This window comes from Amblyomma americanum, chromosome 7, assembly GCF_052857255.1.
Source record: "Amblyomma americanum isolate KBUSLIRL-KWMA chromosome 7, ASM5285725v1, whole genome shotgun sequence".
NCBI lineage: Eukaryota > Metazoa > Arthropoda > Arachnida > Ixodida > Ixodidae > Amblyomma > Amblyomma americanum.
In genome coordinates, this window is record NC_135503.1 from 43,736,145 (window position 1) to 43,754,815 (window position 18,671).

At 48.7% G+C, this 18,671-nt stretch overlaps 2 protein-coding genes across 4 annotated transcripts in view; one reads left to right on the top strand and one right to left on the bottom strand.

The window, feature by feature from the left end:
* LOC144097076 (neprilysin-1-like) overlaps positions 1–18,671 on the top strand; it is a 325,749-nt gene that overhangs the window by 284,786 nt on the left and 22,292 nt on the right. The window lies entirely within an intron of this gene.
* Positions 11,400–12,446, bottom strand: LOC144097075 (neprilysin-like). The gene has a single exon (XM_077629861.1). It carries the CDS (start codon positions 12,198–12,200, stop codon positions 11,499–11,501), a length of 702 nt encoding a protein of 233 aa, XP_077485987.1. The 5' UTR covers positions 12,201–12,446; the 3' UTR covers positions 11,400–11,498.

Below are 18,671 nucleotides of genomic sequence, written 5' to 3' on the forward strand. Positions count from 1 at the left end.
GTTCGGCGTCCGCGCATTACAAGGCAAGAGTGGCCGCTTCACAGGCGTCGCTGATGCAGCCGTCAGACGAACGCAGAGAAAGGCGCTTTTGACTCCCCCCTCTTTGCAAAGAATGCTGTCTTCGCTTCTTTGCGAGCAGCCGACGTGGACACGGGACAGACGGACCGCGAGCCGCCTTCCATTGTGAATGGCGGGGGGGGGGGGGGGGGGGGGGGGGGGGTTCTTTCCACGGTCCAAAGGTCTCCCGCGTGCCGTCGCGGCTGGCAATGCCTAGTTTTAACAGAGGCACCGAGAAAAGGACACACACGCATGACTTCCGAGCGTGAAAAAGACGCGACGTCCGCTGCTTGGTCTCGCCAGAGAAGGCAAGCGTTGACATTTTCAACGTCCCCTTTTTATCTTCTTTCGCGTCTGTCGTTCAGGGGGCTCCGGGTTCTTCTAAACCACCCCGCGCACCTTTCAATCTGCCGCCGCGTTCGATTCTCCAGCTCGTTGCGGCGATCGTTTCCGTACGCTCGCTCCCTCCCATTTCCGAATTCACAATTAGAGGGCGTGACCCACGATGCCAGTAGACCACTTAGCTTCGGTTTGTTCCCGCAAGGGGGAGGGAGTGACCTGTTTAAAAAAAAAGCATGTGCGCTTCTGTGTCGTTCTCCGTTCTTTGACAGTTCATTCAGGGCTTGAATACAGAAGCACTCCAGGCCCCCCGGTAGATGACGCGAGGCGGGACTTTGTATAATGTCTCTCTTGAGCTTCCTTTAGCGGATGGGCATGCGGATCAGCTCATGCGTGGAGCAAAATAAAAAAAAAAGAACAGAAAACGCGCTTCGAGGTAGGCGAAAAGGAGGGGAAAAAAAGGAGGGGGGGGGGGGGGGTAGTAGTGTGGTGGACGAGGGCTTCACCGCGTCTGTCGGGACAATTCGGCACTAACGAAGGGTGGAGTTTTGGAAGAGTGCCTTCGAAGTTCCCCTTTCAGAGTGCATCCATATGACACGAGACATATCTATATTTCCCTTTTTTGAACGACGCTGCTTGACTCTGCGATTGCCCCTCACATTTCCCATCCCTGCTTGCACTCATTTCTATTTTTGTCTCGCTGCCCGTAGCTAAATGCTGGGGCCGCTTCGTTACGGGGCCTGGCAACGACATCGAGCCACACGTGAGTCAATCGCGCTGTGCTCTGCGCGCACTTTTGCGCTACGATATTATTTCTTTAAATTTTTGAAGCTTCACGGATGACGAGAGCCGTCTATTGTTATGCGAATATGAACGAGTAAGTCTGCTGGCTGCATGCTTTGTGAGGGTCGCGTACGGAGACCGTGGCTATTGCGCGCTGTCGGCGGACCCGGCCGGCACGGGAGCTCGTCAAAGTCTGCCGCACTGCAAGTCAAAAAGCCCGCCAGTCTGTCTCTCCGCAGGGTCTACTCTGTCTCACGGGAAAGATTTAAAACATCGATGAACGCGGCGCATCTGCAGGGCGTTTGGAAATTGCGAACGCCACGCGGTGATTCGCCTGGGAAGCGTTTCCTTTTGTTTTAGAATAGCGGCAAAGAATCCAGATGGAAGCACCATGCAGTAAAGGTGCTTGTTCCTATAATAGGGTGCTGTAGAAGCGACGAGTTGGAAGGTGGACGCTGACTGCAATAATAATAATAATTGGTTTTGGGGGAAAGGAAATGGCGCAGTATGGAAATGGCCGCCGCGGTCGGGTTCGAACCCAGGAACTCCGGATCAGTAGTCGAGCGCCCTAACCACTGAGCCACCGCGGCGGGTGCTGACTGCAAGGGAATGCCTGATTCAGCGCGAGATGAGTTTCATGCACGGGCTCGGTTAGTCTTACTCCATGCATCTTATAGTTCTCCAAGCCACAATCCCGGCCATCGCTGAGGCACAACATCCGGGAAGGAGCGAATCGATTTCAATCACGTCGAGTTTTAGATTTAACGCGCCTATATATCTCGGGACACGGCATGCCTCTGCATTCCGATGCCAATTTAATGTGGTCACCAGTTCTCTGCGGATCTCACTCGCAAAGTGAAAGTAATCAAGAAAACGGTCTGTCTGCTGTGCCACTGTACCACAGCAAATAAGCGGCGCTTAGTTAAAAAAAAAGACAGACTTGTTGGCGTAGCCCGTTATGGTCACCTGGCGGAGAGAGAGAGAGAGAGATGAAAGGCAGGGAGGTTAACCAGAAATATGTTCCGGCTGGCTACCCTGTACGGAGGGAATGGGAATAATAATAATAATTGGTTTTTGAGGAAAGGAAATGGCGCAGTATCTGTCTCATATATCGTTGGACACCTAAACCGCGCCGTAAGGGAAGGGATAAAGGAGGGAGTGAAAGAAGAGAGGAAGGAAGAGGTGCCGTAGTGGAGGGCTCCTGAATAATTTCGACCACCTGGGGATCTTTAACGTGCACTGACATCGCACAGCACACGGGCGCCTTAGCGTTTTTCCTCCATAAAAACGCAGCCGCCGCGGTCGGGTTCGAACCCGGAACTCGGATCAGTAGCCGAGCTAATGATTATGAAAAGAAATCTGCGCTAAAGCGTTGGGCTTCACTGTAAACTTTATGCCTTTGCGACTTGTTGTTTCAACAATACCACCTTCGTGGCCACCACGTGCAGATCTTTTCCAAAGTACCAGTGCAACTAGTACTTGGCCTTCGTTTATGGTTGTACTCGAACACGTGGCACGTTTTCATGCTTCGTTGAGCACATTAAGTGCTAACGTTCATATGTTAGTAAAAAACAGGGGATCCACAGGTGAACCACAGGTTTTGTAACTGGCACAAGGCGGGAGTTTTGACTGCGGGAGTTTTGACTGCGGGTTTTCACGGCTTGGAATCGGCTTGGAATTTTGAGGCGCATGCTGTCCTTCCCACGTGGTGCACCCCTAACCACAGGTGAAAAAAAAAATGCAACTGCGGTGAACCCCGAAGAGAGCAGCGATATGCAGGGCTCCTTTCATTTTTTTTTTCCAAGCTTTTGAATTGCCCCTTTACTGGAGGCACTCATTTGCAAGTGGTCGATTTTCAACAAGTATACGCAAGTATAATGGCGGCCGGCTTGTGAGGAGCTGCGCTTTAAGCTGGATCTCGCGCTAAAAAGCTTCTCACAATCAGCGAGCTGCCTCATCGCAGTCACCGTAGAGGCGTCGGTTATTTTTTATTTTTTCCCCCTTATCATTTTGATTTCTTGACACGCAGTCATCAGCAGAGTTCGGAACGCTTGACAATAGATACATATACTTATTACTGGAAGCCCATGCATTAATTCGCACGTCAATTTTACACCGAGAGGCTGCGCAACTGGCAATCTTGAGTGCAAACTCGACAGGGCCGTGTAGATAGCTGAGAAGTCGACGCGGCGAATGCATTGCAACAGATACGCGGCGCCGGTCCTACAGGAGTTATCCATTTGCTTATCCCTAGCAGGGTAGCACCTGCTTTATTAAAGCTTTGTGCTCGCCGGGAAACGGGGCTCCCCTCTACGTATACCGAGCCAACGGTGCACAGAGTGAAAGTGATTGTGCTTCTTGATGAATCGCTGTCCGCGACGCTATAGCTGCGAGGCGTGGACGGCATATATGTGTAAATATAGGGTCAGCGGCTCTTGGAACAGGCAGCGCGATAACCGCGGTGACGTTTTCGTTTGCGTTCAGACCGGAAGCCTTTCTGACCGCTGTGGTCTGAAGCAGCGTTGGACCCCGCTGTGCAGATAAAAGGAGCCAAAGTCGGTCCGTCGGTTTAGCGCCGATAGCAACCCCGTGTGGTGTGACTGTTCTCAGGTCAACCCCTCAACAGATTCGAGCCGGCGGCAGGTCTGGGAGAAGGCTCTCTGATAAGACTGACCGCACCGCGGTGTGTGATTGACATGCCGCTGGGCGAAGTTCGGAGTGGCAGTGTTCCTTGGGGCTGTCGTTGTCCGTTTTAAAAATACATCATTTCGTTTTTTTTTTTCTTATCCTAAATTTCTCTTCAGCGTTTTCACTTTCACCTATAGGCCGTCCTTGCGCCTGTCACAGCAACGTATATAGTGGGCTACCGGTTTCCGTATGACGAGGACGCACCAAACCAAAACAAAATCTTCGAATTCCAAGTGAATCGATTGCGAACTTTATTGGAACGTAGCTTTTAAGGGGTTTGTCACAGGCTTCCGCGGCGGTGTCGGCCGCGATGTTGTAACCGGGAGATGGTTTCCGTGGCGGAGTGTGGTCGCAGGGGTGGCGTCTATATAATCCTGACACAAAAGCGCGCCAAAATAAATTCGACCAGTTCTTCCATTGCGATGATAGAGGCAGACGCGGCTGCTAAACGCGCCGCTAAACGCGCAGAAAAGAGCTGCGTTTAAAATCGCATGCATTACCTCAGGGGTGAACGCCGGGGAGTTTGTCTTTTTCGTAAATCGTTAGTAGCAAGGTCACACGCCAGTGGATATATGTCGCTTTCTTTAAGCTCAAATGCTTACGGTGACAAGCAGCATACAGAGGCTGCTAGAAATTATTTCACTCGTGCTCTCTACCGCGCATTTGTTGTTGGCTCCTCGCCTTCACACGGCGCTGGCAACTGCGTGATTAGCTTCGCTGCCGTCTTTTACCTTAAGCAGTTATCACAGCTCTTAAGACACAAGAAATAAACAGCTTCGGATCACAGCTCTTAAGACACAAGAAATAAACAGCTTCGGTGCGAAGCTTACGTTATGGCTGTGCATGAGCAGAGATGACATCAGATCGTGCCTTTATTGGCCAACTGGCGAAGTGCTGCTTACCTTTATGCAACTTGTGTCAAAAGGTGGTCATTGCTGGCCCGCGTATTAAAGCGGGCAAAATCACTTATTTTTATAGCTTTTTCTTTTGGTACGGCGGTGCCCGTTAGCCTGCGCATTGAGTACACAAAAAAGATGCCTATCGGTCAGATATGCATCGATAAACGCACTCATGATCATAAGTTGCTACTATCCTATAATAAAGTGGGCCTCCTCACTACGCCGAGTGTGTTTCATCTCGGGAATTAACCATAAAAACAAAATTCGAGCGCCATTTTCTCGCACTGTCATGCATACTCTATTAATTAAAAACTATATCGTCGGACCATACCTCCTTCCTGCTTCATTACAGTTGCCATCTCAGATGCGACTTGATCGCCTTTATGTCACAGTTATGGATGTTTTTTTCAGAAGCAAATTACTCATTAATCCACCCTCATCCGGGACGCGATTCGTGACCTGGGTCTATTTATTACACATAATTAACTAAATAAAAATAAATAATGCCACAAAGAAAAACGAGTCAGCAGACCGCAGTGGTAAGATAAAAAAAAATTAAAAATATCAACGACAATCACACGAATCATTTGGGCAAAATATTAGATGAACGAAGTCTGTTTGCGCTGATATAAAAAGGCGAGGACATCGAGGCAGCTTGCAGACGCACAACGCTATTTGACGCGCTGCGTAATGTTGCGACTTTCTGATGTTGCGCGTACGTGCCCGATCGGTTCTCTCCACATACGCTGTCGTCCTCCTCCTCGCGTGCAGATGGCGCCACGGGCACCGCACGCTCCGCCGCTTCCGCGCTTGCCTAGGGCTGCGATATACCGAGCGACTGGCCACTGAGCTAACTGAGCTTCGAGCATCAAATTATTCGTTAAAAGGACACTGGGAAGAAACTGATGTTGGCCTCTACCGATAGATTTACAGCATTATAGCGAAACTACTCTACTTGCGCTGAAAACGAAGCTTGTTTAAGCTAGACAACGCCAGAAACGATATACAGGCGTCGTAACACTGGCCGATTTCGGGAATAAAACGCGGTGCGTCGGCATAGTTCTCTTCGTGACACACCACGCACAAAAGAGACGAAACACAAAAGGATAGACCAGGACGAATTTTGACCCCCTTTTTTGTGTGCGCTGTTTCACGATCAATCAATACTGCCTAACTGACCTAACGTTCGACGTTACAGTGGTTAGTTTTCTTGTCGCACCCCCTATAGCCTAGGCTGCACCGCCATTCATTTGAAAGTAATGATCATGGATCCTTTCGGTGTAAAAGTAATGAGTTTGAATCGAGCGGCTGACAAGTTCTTAAATGCAACTTTCTTGACAGTAAGCGTGTCTGTTGCTGCCGGATAAAACATCAATGTACCATAAAAGAGACAGAATCGGTCGTTGCAGATACTAAAAAAAAAAAATACTGGTTTTGCTCTCAGACTTCAAAAAACCGTTCCAGACATTGTGTTCTGAGCGAACTCGCACGTTTTTAGTTTTTCAGTGAGCTGCAGCTATCATTGACTTCTTTGTTTCGGACGGCTTCGGCACTGATCATATATTGATCATATATCTGATATTGTGAAGAGAGGAAGGAGCATATAGGCCTTTAATGCCTTCATACAGTGTCAGGCGACTGGGTAGTGAGGTGGAGCTGCAATATACGTTTTTCGTAGAGCTCGCGTCTCGGAAACTTCTGTTACCATTAGTACATTTTCGATACACTAAATGTCTGTAATCGGTGCGCGGTCAGTAGCGTTTCTGAGTCCTTCAAAGTGCCGCTTTCTCCATGCGTATGTAGTCCTTTCTTTCTTTCTTTCTTTCTTTCTTTCTTTCTTTCTTTCTTTCTTTCTTTCTTTTTTTCTTTCTTTCTTTCTTTCTTACTTTCTTTCTTTCTTTCTTTCTCGTCAGTCTGTAAGCGGAAAGCAGCCGCAACTTTCTTGGTCACACTTGTTTAGCCACTGATATTTCTCTGTGATTACCGGTACTCACCTGTGGGGCAGAAACGTGGAGGCTAACGAAAAGGGATCAGCTTAAGTTAGAGACAACGAAGCGAACTATCGAAAGAAGAATGATAGGTGTAACGCTAAGAGACCGGAAGCGGGCAGAGTGGGTGAGGGAACAAACCTGAGCTAGTGACATCCCAGTCGAAATCAACAGGAAGAAATTGGCTTACGCAGGGCATGTGATGCGAAGGCAAGATAACCGCTGGTCCTTAAGGGTAACGGAGTGAATTCCAAGAGAAGGCAAACGTAGCAGGGGGCGGCAGAAGGTTAGGTGGGCGGATGAGATTGAGAAGTTTGTGGGGATACGGTGGCCGCAGCTGACAAAGGACAGGGTTAATTGGAGATATATGGGAGAGGCCTTTCCCCTACAGTGGGCGTAGTCAGGCTGATGAGTATGAGTATTTCTGTGTGATACCTTAAACCCTTTCAGTGATCCGCAGGCAAAGGATTCGTGGCTCTGCAGCGAATCGTGCCGGTTTTCTTGGTCGAGATGTTATCTGGTTTCCTGAATACGAAACATTTAGAAATATCGGACGGTAATCGCAACTGTTCTCGTGGACAGGTTCCGTTAGTGACTGATCGGAGAGTGTCGGTTACTCAACCACGATCGTCAACAACGTAGACGGCTGCCAAGAAATGGACTTCTCATGACTGGACCCTGCAGCAAGAATGTCTACCCCAAGCACTGCTGCATAGATGCCTTAGGCTTCCCACTCATAAGCTTCATGTACTCTGTTTATTACGCGGCAAAAATGAAAGCATTCATCCGTAGGACATTTCTAGACTTTTGGTTGTTCGACTGAGTCCCGACATTCTTGAGTTCGCATTCAAAGCTTCAACCACCACCGAAGTATTTACGAAAAGGCCGAGTTGTATACGACTGTCTGGCTGCGGCCTTATAAGTGGGGCATATATGGCACGAGGAGTGGAACAGCTCTGTAGCTCCTCTCATCCAGATTCCCTCTCTGCAATGAACACTTTATTTGGGGCCCAAGTCTGTGAAACCGATGAGGCATCTTCGGGAAGGCGAAGCCAGGCGCATTCCCGTTGAAGACCAGTGGTTCAACTTTCTCCGGCCACAAAGCGGCAGAAGGGGCCGCCGCTCTAGTCTACTGCCACCGAGGTCATCCCGCAGGTCACGCTAAGAGGGTCGTCGTACACCTTCGATGCCTCCCGCCGCCTATAGATCCCGTGCGCAGCTATGCGCCACATGCCTCTCGCGCGGCATGCGCGGGCGAGGAGGAAAGGCTCAAACGGAGATGGAGAGAAGGACGGCGAAGACACCATCGCCTGTGGCCGCTCGCAGCGGTGAGGAAATAGGTCTTCAACGATTGCCATCGCATGCTCATCTGCCGGCTCCGATTTTTCAGCCGGATTAGTCCCAAGTAAAGCTGTCACCCGGGCCCGGTTATGACATGCCGTCATATTTCTTCGGCGGCCCCTCGTGTTGCCAGTAAGATATCGTTTAAGGAGCGATGGGCGGCCGGTCAGGTAGGCCGCTTGCCGACGGCCCCGTGCTCGGAATGGCATTATGCGGCCAAAGCGGCGGTCCGCCAGCGTCCCCAGTCATTAGTCTGGCTACACTGTCGTCTAACTCCCCTCCCTCCATCGACCCCCCTCCCTCAGCAGCGCCTGCCCTTCAGATGCCCTCCTCCCGTTGGCGAAAGCGGCCGCCGATTGCTCGCCGACTCGACGGACTGGCGGCGGTGCACGCGTTGAAAAGCGTCCCGCGCGCCGAACTCGAGATGCAGGGATTGTTGCTATTTTTATTCTTCGGGAGCCGGGTTCGCCTACCTCTCTCCTTTTGCCGGGCAGCGTTTATTTATTTCCGCGAAGTGCGCAGGACTTTCTCTGTGCCGTTTCCTAGATGTGCGCGGTAGTTCTGTGCAGTATAGTGGATGGAGTCCAAATATTTAACACTGCTGGCGGCCACTGCTGTAGTTGAGTAGTGTACAGGTCCTTCCAACACGAAAGGGAAGAGAGTTTAAGCATTCAGTTAATGGTTACTCCGTAATCAGGCGCGGCCGATACACTTTTTCTTGCTTTATAACTTGACGTATAATATCTAGAAGTAATAGTAATTTCCCGATTTTGTACAGAAATAACAAAACATCCGTACTTTTGTGAAAACTGGCTGTTCTATTTCATTATGAAGGGCTCTGTACGTAGTGACCATTATCGTACCGCGGCGTTCGCTTATATCTGTTGTTCTCCATGCTGTCTTGTGGAATAGAAGGCCTCAGGATACTCTAGTGTACATTTCCTTCTTTAGTACCTCTCCCGTCCTTTCTACTAAAACTGGTAGCCTGGGCGTGCGGCATGTGCGGCTTCTGTACGACCCTGAGACCTACAGTATCATTCCCGTGGTATCCATTATCGACGTGAGAGCTCATATGAGTTGTTTTTCTTTTTATATTTCGCGAGTCATACCCCGCCTCGACGTAATGCCTTAGAAGCGGACAATACGGAATTTACAGCGCGCTGTCATTCTCAAACAATAATTATGCGTTTCGCGGTGGCTTGCTACAACGCACAACGGAGCTCATGGTTCTCTGTCACCCGTCAGTAGTAGTAAGTGGTTTATTGCTAAAATAATAATAAAAAGGAAGGAAAAGATTTTTGCTAGCCCGGCATCTTCCATCGATACTGAAGCACCTGAGCTGAGGCAGCGGAAATAAAGGATAGCTGGCAGAATGGAGAAATGAAATGAAAGAGGTGAGGGGACAGGAAGAGAGGATAGGGGGAGAGGTAATATACACAAACTATTTACACAATAAGAAATGTTAACCCGTCGGCCCCGTTAGAGAATTCCAAGCGAACTACTGAAAGAGGTTCCAGAAATACGCGAGCAATGCGCAGGAAAAAAATCACAACTGGAGCGCTGAGAGCCGGCTCGTCAATAAGAAAGTTGTTTGAATTTAAAAAAGCCATTTAATAAAGCCCTTTTACAACAACAATATGGCGACGACGACAAAAGGCGAAAGAGAGAGCGACGAGTAAATAGGCACTTGCACTAGGATTTCGTGAAGTCTAGTTTCGTTTCACGCGAGAAAGTGTATTGTGAAAAACGGCAGGCGTAATTAGAAGAATCTCGTACGGAAACAGATACGACCAGAGCCAACCGAGGGTCTTTAGCCTGTAGCATTTTTTTATTTTCTCGATACGTACTTTTACTCCTTCACCATTAGCCCCAAGCAGTTGTGACGTCAGAAATGCATAGGCTGTGTCATTCACCAGCTTCCAAGTGACGAGAGACGCTGGCTTATGCCAGACAATTGAACTAAACTACTCAGGAAAATAACCGTTCAAAAACATATTTATTTCCAAGTTCATTGCCTGTGATTTCTTTTGCCTTGCAGTTTTAACCCGCCAAGACCGCTGGTTCGAGTGGTTTCTAAAATCTCACACCTAGCGATCGCAGCACTGCACGCATTTATGGCGAGAGAACGGCATTTTTCATTCTCCTTGACGACGGTCGACGCCACGAAGTAAATCCTACATCCACTCTCAGAGCAAAGCGGGCGCGACGATTTCTCGTTGCGCGGGCGGTCAGACCGGCTTCGTGTGTATACCCACCTTTACGGGGCGACTCGATTAGCATCTGGGATGAGACGCGATGACGAAATGCTAATTGCCGCCGAAAGCGCTGACGCCCCGTCGCTTTCACCTATGCACCGCTGCGAGCGCTCCAGTCGTGCGTGCGACTTCGCACTGCTATAGGTCCGTGATGCCAGTCCTCTTACCTGCTTCTTCGCTGCAGGTTCATAACACTGTCAACTCGAACTTAGCTAGGTCGCGAGAATAGGAATGGGCGTACGCCGTGGTAGAATCGCTAGAGTGCCTCACTCGATCGTGCTTGCTTCGCGACTGCCTTGCTTAAGTGAATCTAATCAACGTACTTCGACACCGGTTTCGTGCTGCTTCGAGATCTAAGTAGTAGACATTATGCAATCTTTTGAAAGCAGAAGCGAGGAAAATGTGATTTAGATCTTTCGTCGGTTTGAAATGCGCAGAGCCAGACTTGCACGCTTTTGAACAACTCACGAAACAACAAATTGCAACAGAACACCAGGCACAGCAATTGCAAGCAGGGTAGCATCCGCAGTGTGGTCGAACAGAACCAGTCACCCCAAAATTTTCAACATGGGGAAAATATAACAGCATCCACAGCAGTATCATGTACTGTCGCACAACGTTGTACATTACTACTTTGTGTACTATATATAGTGTTTGCAACAAAATAATACAACACAACTCGATAGCAAGGAATTTACGCGACACATGATCCCACAAAAATGACTTCTGGCCGGTCTGTAACACCTCTCACGGGCAAGGTGAAGCCGTAAGGCAGTTTGTTTCGGCATGCAGTACAAAATAGGCGGTATATTGAGCAAAGACTGTTTCTTGCTAACAATACAGCAGTGTTCTGAAGAAAAAAAAATCAGAGAGTTCCCACTTACTCTACTGCATTCCATTGTAACGGCTTGTATCCCGCGTAGCTTTTTAAGCGTAGAACTTAATCTCCATAAAGCGTTCTTTAGTTTCTACCTGTAGTGAATCATCGTGGTGTTTATAAACAGTTACTTTAGATCGTAGAAAAATACTCAGAAAATCATCGAACCCCAAAGTCATTAGTGAAGACTTTTTTCCGCAGTAATTACAACGTCTGAAAGACGTACTAAAAAAATCGTTTACACTATGCGACAGGTCAAAATGTGTCACCCTCAGTGAAAGGTCGCATTCTCTTCCTTTGCAAGAGCAAAGAAGCGACATTTTTTCTCCGGATTCATGTATGAGCCCATCGTGCAACGAAAAGCTTCCGCAAAGGGTCGGAAATTCCTAAGCGGCACATTGCACATGTCCTCGGCGGCGTCGTCTGTTCTGGGCGCGCACAACACGTGACAGTAAGTCACGAAAAAAAGCTCATCGCTGCTCAGCTCTTCAAGCCCGTGCAGTCTGTAGTCGTAGATCCTCGAGTTCCGGGACACGGCAACACTGTAGGCCTGGAACACAGTTTCCAGCCCAGAGACGTGAGTGAAGTACTCTAAAGACGAACGCCGGTCACCAGTGGCGCTGCAGAGCAACTTCTTCCGGTACCCGGACGACTCTTCAGAAAATGAATTAGCGTAATACTCGCCATTTGCGTTCAGCGGTCGTCCGTTAGAGTCGTACATCTTTGTCACTTCTTTGGCGTAGAGCGAACCCAATGCTCCGTATCTCATGGCGAACATTTCCACGTCGTAATAAACCGGCGCGTTGAGGGCAGCCAAGTCGATGTAGACTTCGTTGAGGAAATAACTGTAGAGGAAGAGGTCGGCCTCGCCAAGGATCTGCCTCGAGTAAATGTCCTCAAAGTGCGAGTGGTTCACGAGTCGTCGAAGCACTGTGGCAGTTTCAATCACGTTAGCCATAAGTGGCTTGTCCATGTCTGGGAAAGACCTGTGTAGGGCAGGGCTAAGAGCGGCGTCGAAAAATTCCTCACCTGGCCAAAGTACCGTCTTGAGAGCTTCAGCCTTTTTGAGAACTCGCTGTTTCGAAGCTCTATCAATCCAAGGCGCACGTTCCAGGCTTAGAGCCCACGTCGCGCGGATGTGTTCAAGAAGCTTGTTGACAGATTCTCTCTTGCGTAGTGGAAACTGCTGCTGAAGGTATTGCTGAACGTTAAGTGGTCCCAGCAACCAATTCGTGAGCGACAAACAGTCGCCTTGCAATAGCGGGGACGAATCTTCTACGTCCCGCTGTCCTGGTGCAAGAACCATGAGGCTAAGGTACGTCTCCACCGCAATCCAAGAGAACACTTCTGTCAAAGGATGAAGAATGGGCTCGCCAAAAAGACTACCAATATTAACCAACATATCAGTGTCGTGGGCAATAATAAGATCGCCTTTCTCGAAATTCAGTTCGGGGGCGAAGTGTTTGTTAATTAGTTCAAGCCACATATCATTGGGAAGCTTCGGCGTTAAGCCGTCGAGGTCAGAGGTGTAGGCTGCCATTTCGACCGACGGTCTACCGTCTCTTCTGCTAGAGATGGCCGTACGAACAGCCGTCACTGTCCGGTTCCATTCATCCCAGTGACTCGGTGGCCATGCGTCGAGAATCTCGGCGTGTTGAACAACAAGTGACACCAGGCTTTCCGACTCCAGAAGCGTGCGCCAGGGGCTAGGAACAGGCTTGATGATCAGTCTCCTCTGGCTCTTGTTAAACACAGACCTAGGGCGGATGCTCAGCAGTCCCGTGCGCCAGTTGATGGCCAAGTCCAGCAAAAGGTCAAGCGGGTGTCTTCGTGCCCTGCGCTCTACTTGAGAGGACCTACGTGGCTGAATCAAACCGATCCTGGAGGCCCATTTCTTGAACAAGTCCAGGTTGGACTGGACGTCGCTAGCGGCCTGGACGCATGACCTGAAGAGCTTTTTCGCTTTAGTCGCCGTCCTTGAACTGGATCGAAGTTGGACGAGAGCGATGCCTTTGGCTGCGGTGACCAGATCGTCCTTCCGCCGATGTTTCTTTTCCGCGGCCCAAGCACCGCAAACGAAGTTGTAGAAATTGTCACAGGGGTGAACTGAAGAGTTCCACGCCCTTTTGATCTCGTTGGCGTAACTTAAGCAGGCATCGTGGGTGCAAGCCTGGGTAAGCACTTTAACCGCTTGGGGCTTTACTCTGGTGTTCCAGGCGGTTGCAAATATGATGACGACCATAACCACGAAAACGATCACAGGTATCTTCAGCAGCGGCTTTAGGTTTAAATATCTTCCGTTACTTCGCAGGCTTGATTTCTCGTTTTCTTCCTGTGAAACGTGGAAGATGAAAGAAGACGTCGCAGTTTATTCAGTGGTAATGGGCTACGCAGCACGTATACCTTTAAGAAATTTGACAGACAGTCTAGCATAGACATTTAATGGACCGTTTATGAGCTGTGCACTGAAGTGTTTGCAAGGTACTGAGAGAAGCAGTCCGCGCAAAGCAAGGCAGTGAGCGTCACTGCCGTACGTCATCTCTATTTTTAGATTGAAAACTTTCGATCTTTGCGCAGAACGTAAGCAGTGTTAAATGATGCACTAAGGCTAAACCGTGTGGCTTAATTCTCTTCCGCCTTGTGAAGTCCAGATTGCTTTCTTAAGGAGCCCCTAGAACTGTTTTCACGGTGCGTAAAATAACGAAATATCTATGGATATTGAATCACACCCCATTTTCCCGAATTTCGATGCAGCTCATGTAGCAGAACAGATATCGGCGATTAAAAACGACCATCTGCCTTTTTCCTCGCACCTAATGCAAAAGCAGCGAGCTAGAAAGAAAATTAAAGGCAAAAAGCTGGGACAACTCCACCAATATTAAGTCTACCTCCACCCAGGAGTATACACCACTTGGCTTGGTGGTTTACTTTTTTGGGGAGATTGCTCGCTCCCTCGCCACGGCACGACAATGGAGGAAAGACTGGAAAGGAGCGACCCGCCGCCGTCCCAAGCCGGCCATGCCCCTCGCCTCCTTCGGTTTTTGGCCAGCCAGTGACAGCCCCTCAAGAGTGACGTCACGGGAACCCATGACGTTACATGGCAGGATTAGTGCAAGAGACCGGCACTAGACGTCACCGCCAGGCGCGGGAATGGGAATTGAAAAATTACTACTAATTCGTCAGCTCCCTTTCGAAAACTTGTATGTGGGATAATCCAGCACTGACAAGCAAGATGCCAGAGTGCGTCTTACGTCCCGGAAAAAACTTTAAGCTAAGCGTTACGAAATCTCGGAGTCATATAACATATAGATGTCAGTGAGGTTTCCTGGAGATTTACATTTATATCTCTCTTCCTCATGTTTTACCTGCATCGTATAGTATAGACTTCGAAATTACTGTATACCTAAGTTTATGATGCTCTAAGTCACTTCACTGATACGTCACGTCAATGACCAAACTTCGCCTTGACCTGTCTGGTGGCTCAATGATTTGGCGTTTGGGTGCTCAATTCAAGGGCTTAGAATCGAACCCCAGTAGAGGCGGTTCTATCATCGACAGAACCGCTGCTGAACAGAAAATTTGGGGGACATTTCAGCTTCTCCTTTAAATGTACGACGCGATAGCCTTAATGGATTCCGTCAACGTATCCTGTTGCCCACGCAGACAGACATTGTTTCCATATTGTGTAAAAAGCCACACTACATACAAAGCGTCGCTTTAACCAAGCAGTATGAACGTGTCTGCGTGTCCTATAGGGTTAGCGTGTCCGACTCGAAACTCAAGGGTCAGAGGTTCGATTCCTAACTGCTTAACTCAATTTTCATCACAGCGAAATTCATCTACTTGATAAGCTTACATTTTGCTAATAATGTTTGAGACATGTTGCGACCTTATTTAATTACTTCTCATTCCACGGGTGCACGTGTGACGTCACGAACCTGTTAAGCAATTCAGGTTTACTGAACCCCACGGTGATGGTGCAAACTACGCTCCGCTGAACGGGAACATTAATACTACAAAGTGAAAATGGAACTGACGAACACTTTGAACGTTTCGTTAATTGGATATTTTAATTGCCGCATTTTTAATTATTCTTTGAGGCTTTTCTTCCAGCCGCTCACGCTGTAAGAAATGCATCTTGTCCGTATGCAGATTGTTTACGCGGTCTGCCTGGCAGTGGGATGAGGTGCACAAAGCGAAATGTTCAACTTTAGTACCGCAGCTGTAGAAAGAATGTGCTCTGATTATAGATGGAACCCTGCGTGAGAAGAAATTGCGTCGAGTCGCACCTTGTCACCGGTGCGCGGCCCCTCGGCTGGCTGTGGATCGTCACGGAACGAGGCTCCCAACACAGGGTATTGGCGAGTTGCGGCTGTCGCGCCTTGCTGCTGCACTTCCTCGGGCAGCCGTTGTCGGAGAGAGTCTCGTTGTCTGAAACGTTGGCACCGGGAGCCTTGGTCACGCAGCGCTTCGTTCCGTGAGCATCGATTATCCGAGCCTTGATTGGATGACACTCCGTAGTGTAAGTTTTCGTTGAGTATGTCTTGGTTGGACAAGTCTCGGTTGGGTGAGTCTCGGTGGACTAAGCCTTGTCCGGACATACTTTGGTCGTGTAGCTCTTTGCCTGCTGTGGATTGGTTGAATGACCCAGACCTGGGGACGACTTCGAGGGGCGTGGCGTCTGGCTGGCATTTGGCACCGGAGTGCCGGATCGTTTTTGCAGGGCTTCTCCGCGCTGTGCTGAAGAGATCCGGAGCTGCCGTCGCTGAATGACATGAAGTTAGAACGCAGCGGTGATGCAATGGCAGAGAACGCTGCGCCGATCCGTAAACCATTGCATTCTTCTTCTTCGTCGTCGTCTTCTCGCCGCATCAGCCCCGCGCGCATGGCGAGGCGAGACAGTGAGGTCGCACTCAGTAACTTCAAGCATTAAATAAAGCAAGATACGCGCGCAGCTTTTTTTTTTTATTCGAGAAGTGTGCCATGAGGCGTAAGTTGAAAAAAGGAAAGGGGGGGAAGGAATGCACGGGATTGAAAGTTAAAAGAAGGAGTGAAGAACCGTTGCGCTGAGGTAGTCGCAGAGGTTGTTAATGAAACGGTTGTCCATAGTCCACTTCACGTAGTCACTTTCGCAAGATACGCGCGCAGCTAGACACTGACTGGATAGTCACCCTGTTTTGGGGAAAGATTTTCGCGGTTTCAGGAAGGAATGACTCGGTATTGTGGAATTGGCCGTCGCGGTCAAGCTCAGGGAGCAGAGGCGCAGAGCTCGCAGCGGCAAAAGAACGTGTTTATTGAGGAGACGCGGGAATTTATAGGTAAGAGTCACGTGGACGGGAAATAGCTAATACACAAGTACACAAATCCAGCCAAATTTGTAGACAAGCTGATAAACACAAAGCTGGTAACCAGGCAACGGTAGTTTGTGGCTTAGCAGCGTACCGAAGCACTCGTGGGAGCCCTTAAGCTCTGAATCGGTGTGAAAACAAGGTGGATCCTTGTCCTCGTGTTCTGACACCTTTCGGTCTTTAGGGGTTCCGTAAAGGCTCCTTTACTCAGTTTAGGAGCAAAAACCTGCTGCTCGGTTACTTTTGCCAAAGGCTGTACATGTTATGGTAAGTGTTTCAGAAAGTTCTTAATGTGTGTTCTAGGAATAAGCTTCATTTATACATGAAGGCGCCCCGCTATTTTCCAACGTCCAGCCATAAGGGATGTACCAACATTAAGATTAACAGCTTCAGGAGCCTTTTCGTGTCTCAAGTGCGTCTTAAGTGAAAGCAGAAATCGCAGCACCCGGGCTTAAATATTTAGCATATTTAGTTCTCCGAAGGCCTCGAGCTGAACCCAAATGTCTGCCCGTTCAACAATGCGTCAAATGAATTTTCGCCCCCTCGCGAAGGTCAAGATTCCACAACTGAGGCCTCGACTGTCATCAGCATAAAAGGCTTGTGGTATACAGGGGTGATTTTTCTTAACCATTTACAGATTTTTATTTCAAAAACTGAGAGATACGTCAGTGCGGTCTGTGCAGGTGGATTGTGCAGCAAAGCGAAAAATATGTATACCTACGACAGAGCTCAATAACTTTACGATTAATTAACTAAACTTAACCGATCAACTTCTTTGTTTTAAATTACTGAGGGTAAGGTTAGTCACGAAATTCAAGGCTACCAACGCGAAAGGTGAGCCCTGTGTTTATATTTTTTTTAATCGGTCGGCTTCCAACCCGGCCGAGGCGGCCGCGTTGCTCCGGAGGCGGAGAGCAAAAGGCGCCTCTGTGCAGTGCGATGTCACTGCCTGGTGGTCGAAGCTTTTCTAGAGTACTGCACTAGGCACCTCTTTCTCTTTTTATTTTTCGATCCCACCTTCTTCCCTTCCTTCACGGCGCGGTTGAGCTGTCCATCTGGGCATGAGACAGTTTGTGGTACAATTTCTTTCCTCAATTTTTTTTTTCGTAACTTCTGCTGTTCGGTTCCCTGCTCGGACGCACTTGCCTTATCCGCCGCGGTCAACTCATGGCGATAAACTGATGATGGCGCGGTCAACTGCAGAAACCAAGTTCAGAGGTTCGATCTCAGCCGCCGAAGTGGTATTTCAGTGGAGACGAGACACAAAAACACCCATGTATTCAGATTTTAGCGCACTTTAAAGAACCGCTGTTAGCTTACAATAATAAGCAGCCTTCTAATACAGCGGCCTCATAGCCCACCCTGTGCATTTGGCACGTGACAAGTCATAAAAGCGCGCTATATTTATTACATGGTTGCATTCAGGACCGTAATTTATTAATTTGCTGCATGTAGAAAAGAACTGTTCCAAACTTCTAATCGCCAAATTATCGGAGGAAGCCAACGCTCTTCCGGAGATGCCTCAGCCCCCACCCATTTTCTTTTTGTTATTTCAGACATTAGGAAACAGGGCGCCGTTTTCGACTTTTAACTTATAGAACGTGAAAAATACATGCAAATGCGTTGGCAAGTACGCGGTTCCGAGAAAAAGACTGCGGTCTTCCAGTTTCCGAAGAATGTTTCCTTGTTGCATCATTCTGGCAGAACAAGCCAGGCTCTTGCAACACGATTCACTCTTTCTGCCTGTTCGGAACTGCAACTAACTACGCCGAAAAAGATGCCCGGACCGTTTAGTTAGATTAGAACAAGGCATTTCCTTGATGAAGAGGCTTCTAATTAGGAAAATCGGTTGCTTAACCAAGTGACTCTAATTAACACATAGTGAACTCTTTCGTGACCCCTCTCGAATTACGCGAGTCCAGTCGCACTGCTGATGCCGGGTTGCTTTTATGTTTCAAGAATACAAACATTGTAACAATATGTCAAGGACAGTTGATGACAGCAGCAGTGGTTTCAACCTTCTTATCGTGCTGCTTATATCCTTCAAATAAATTGTCCGAACCGAAGCCTTGCCCCATCTTTTTTCCTTCGCTATT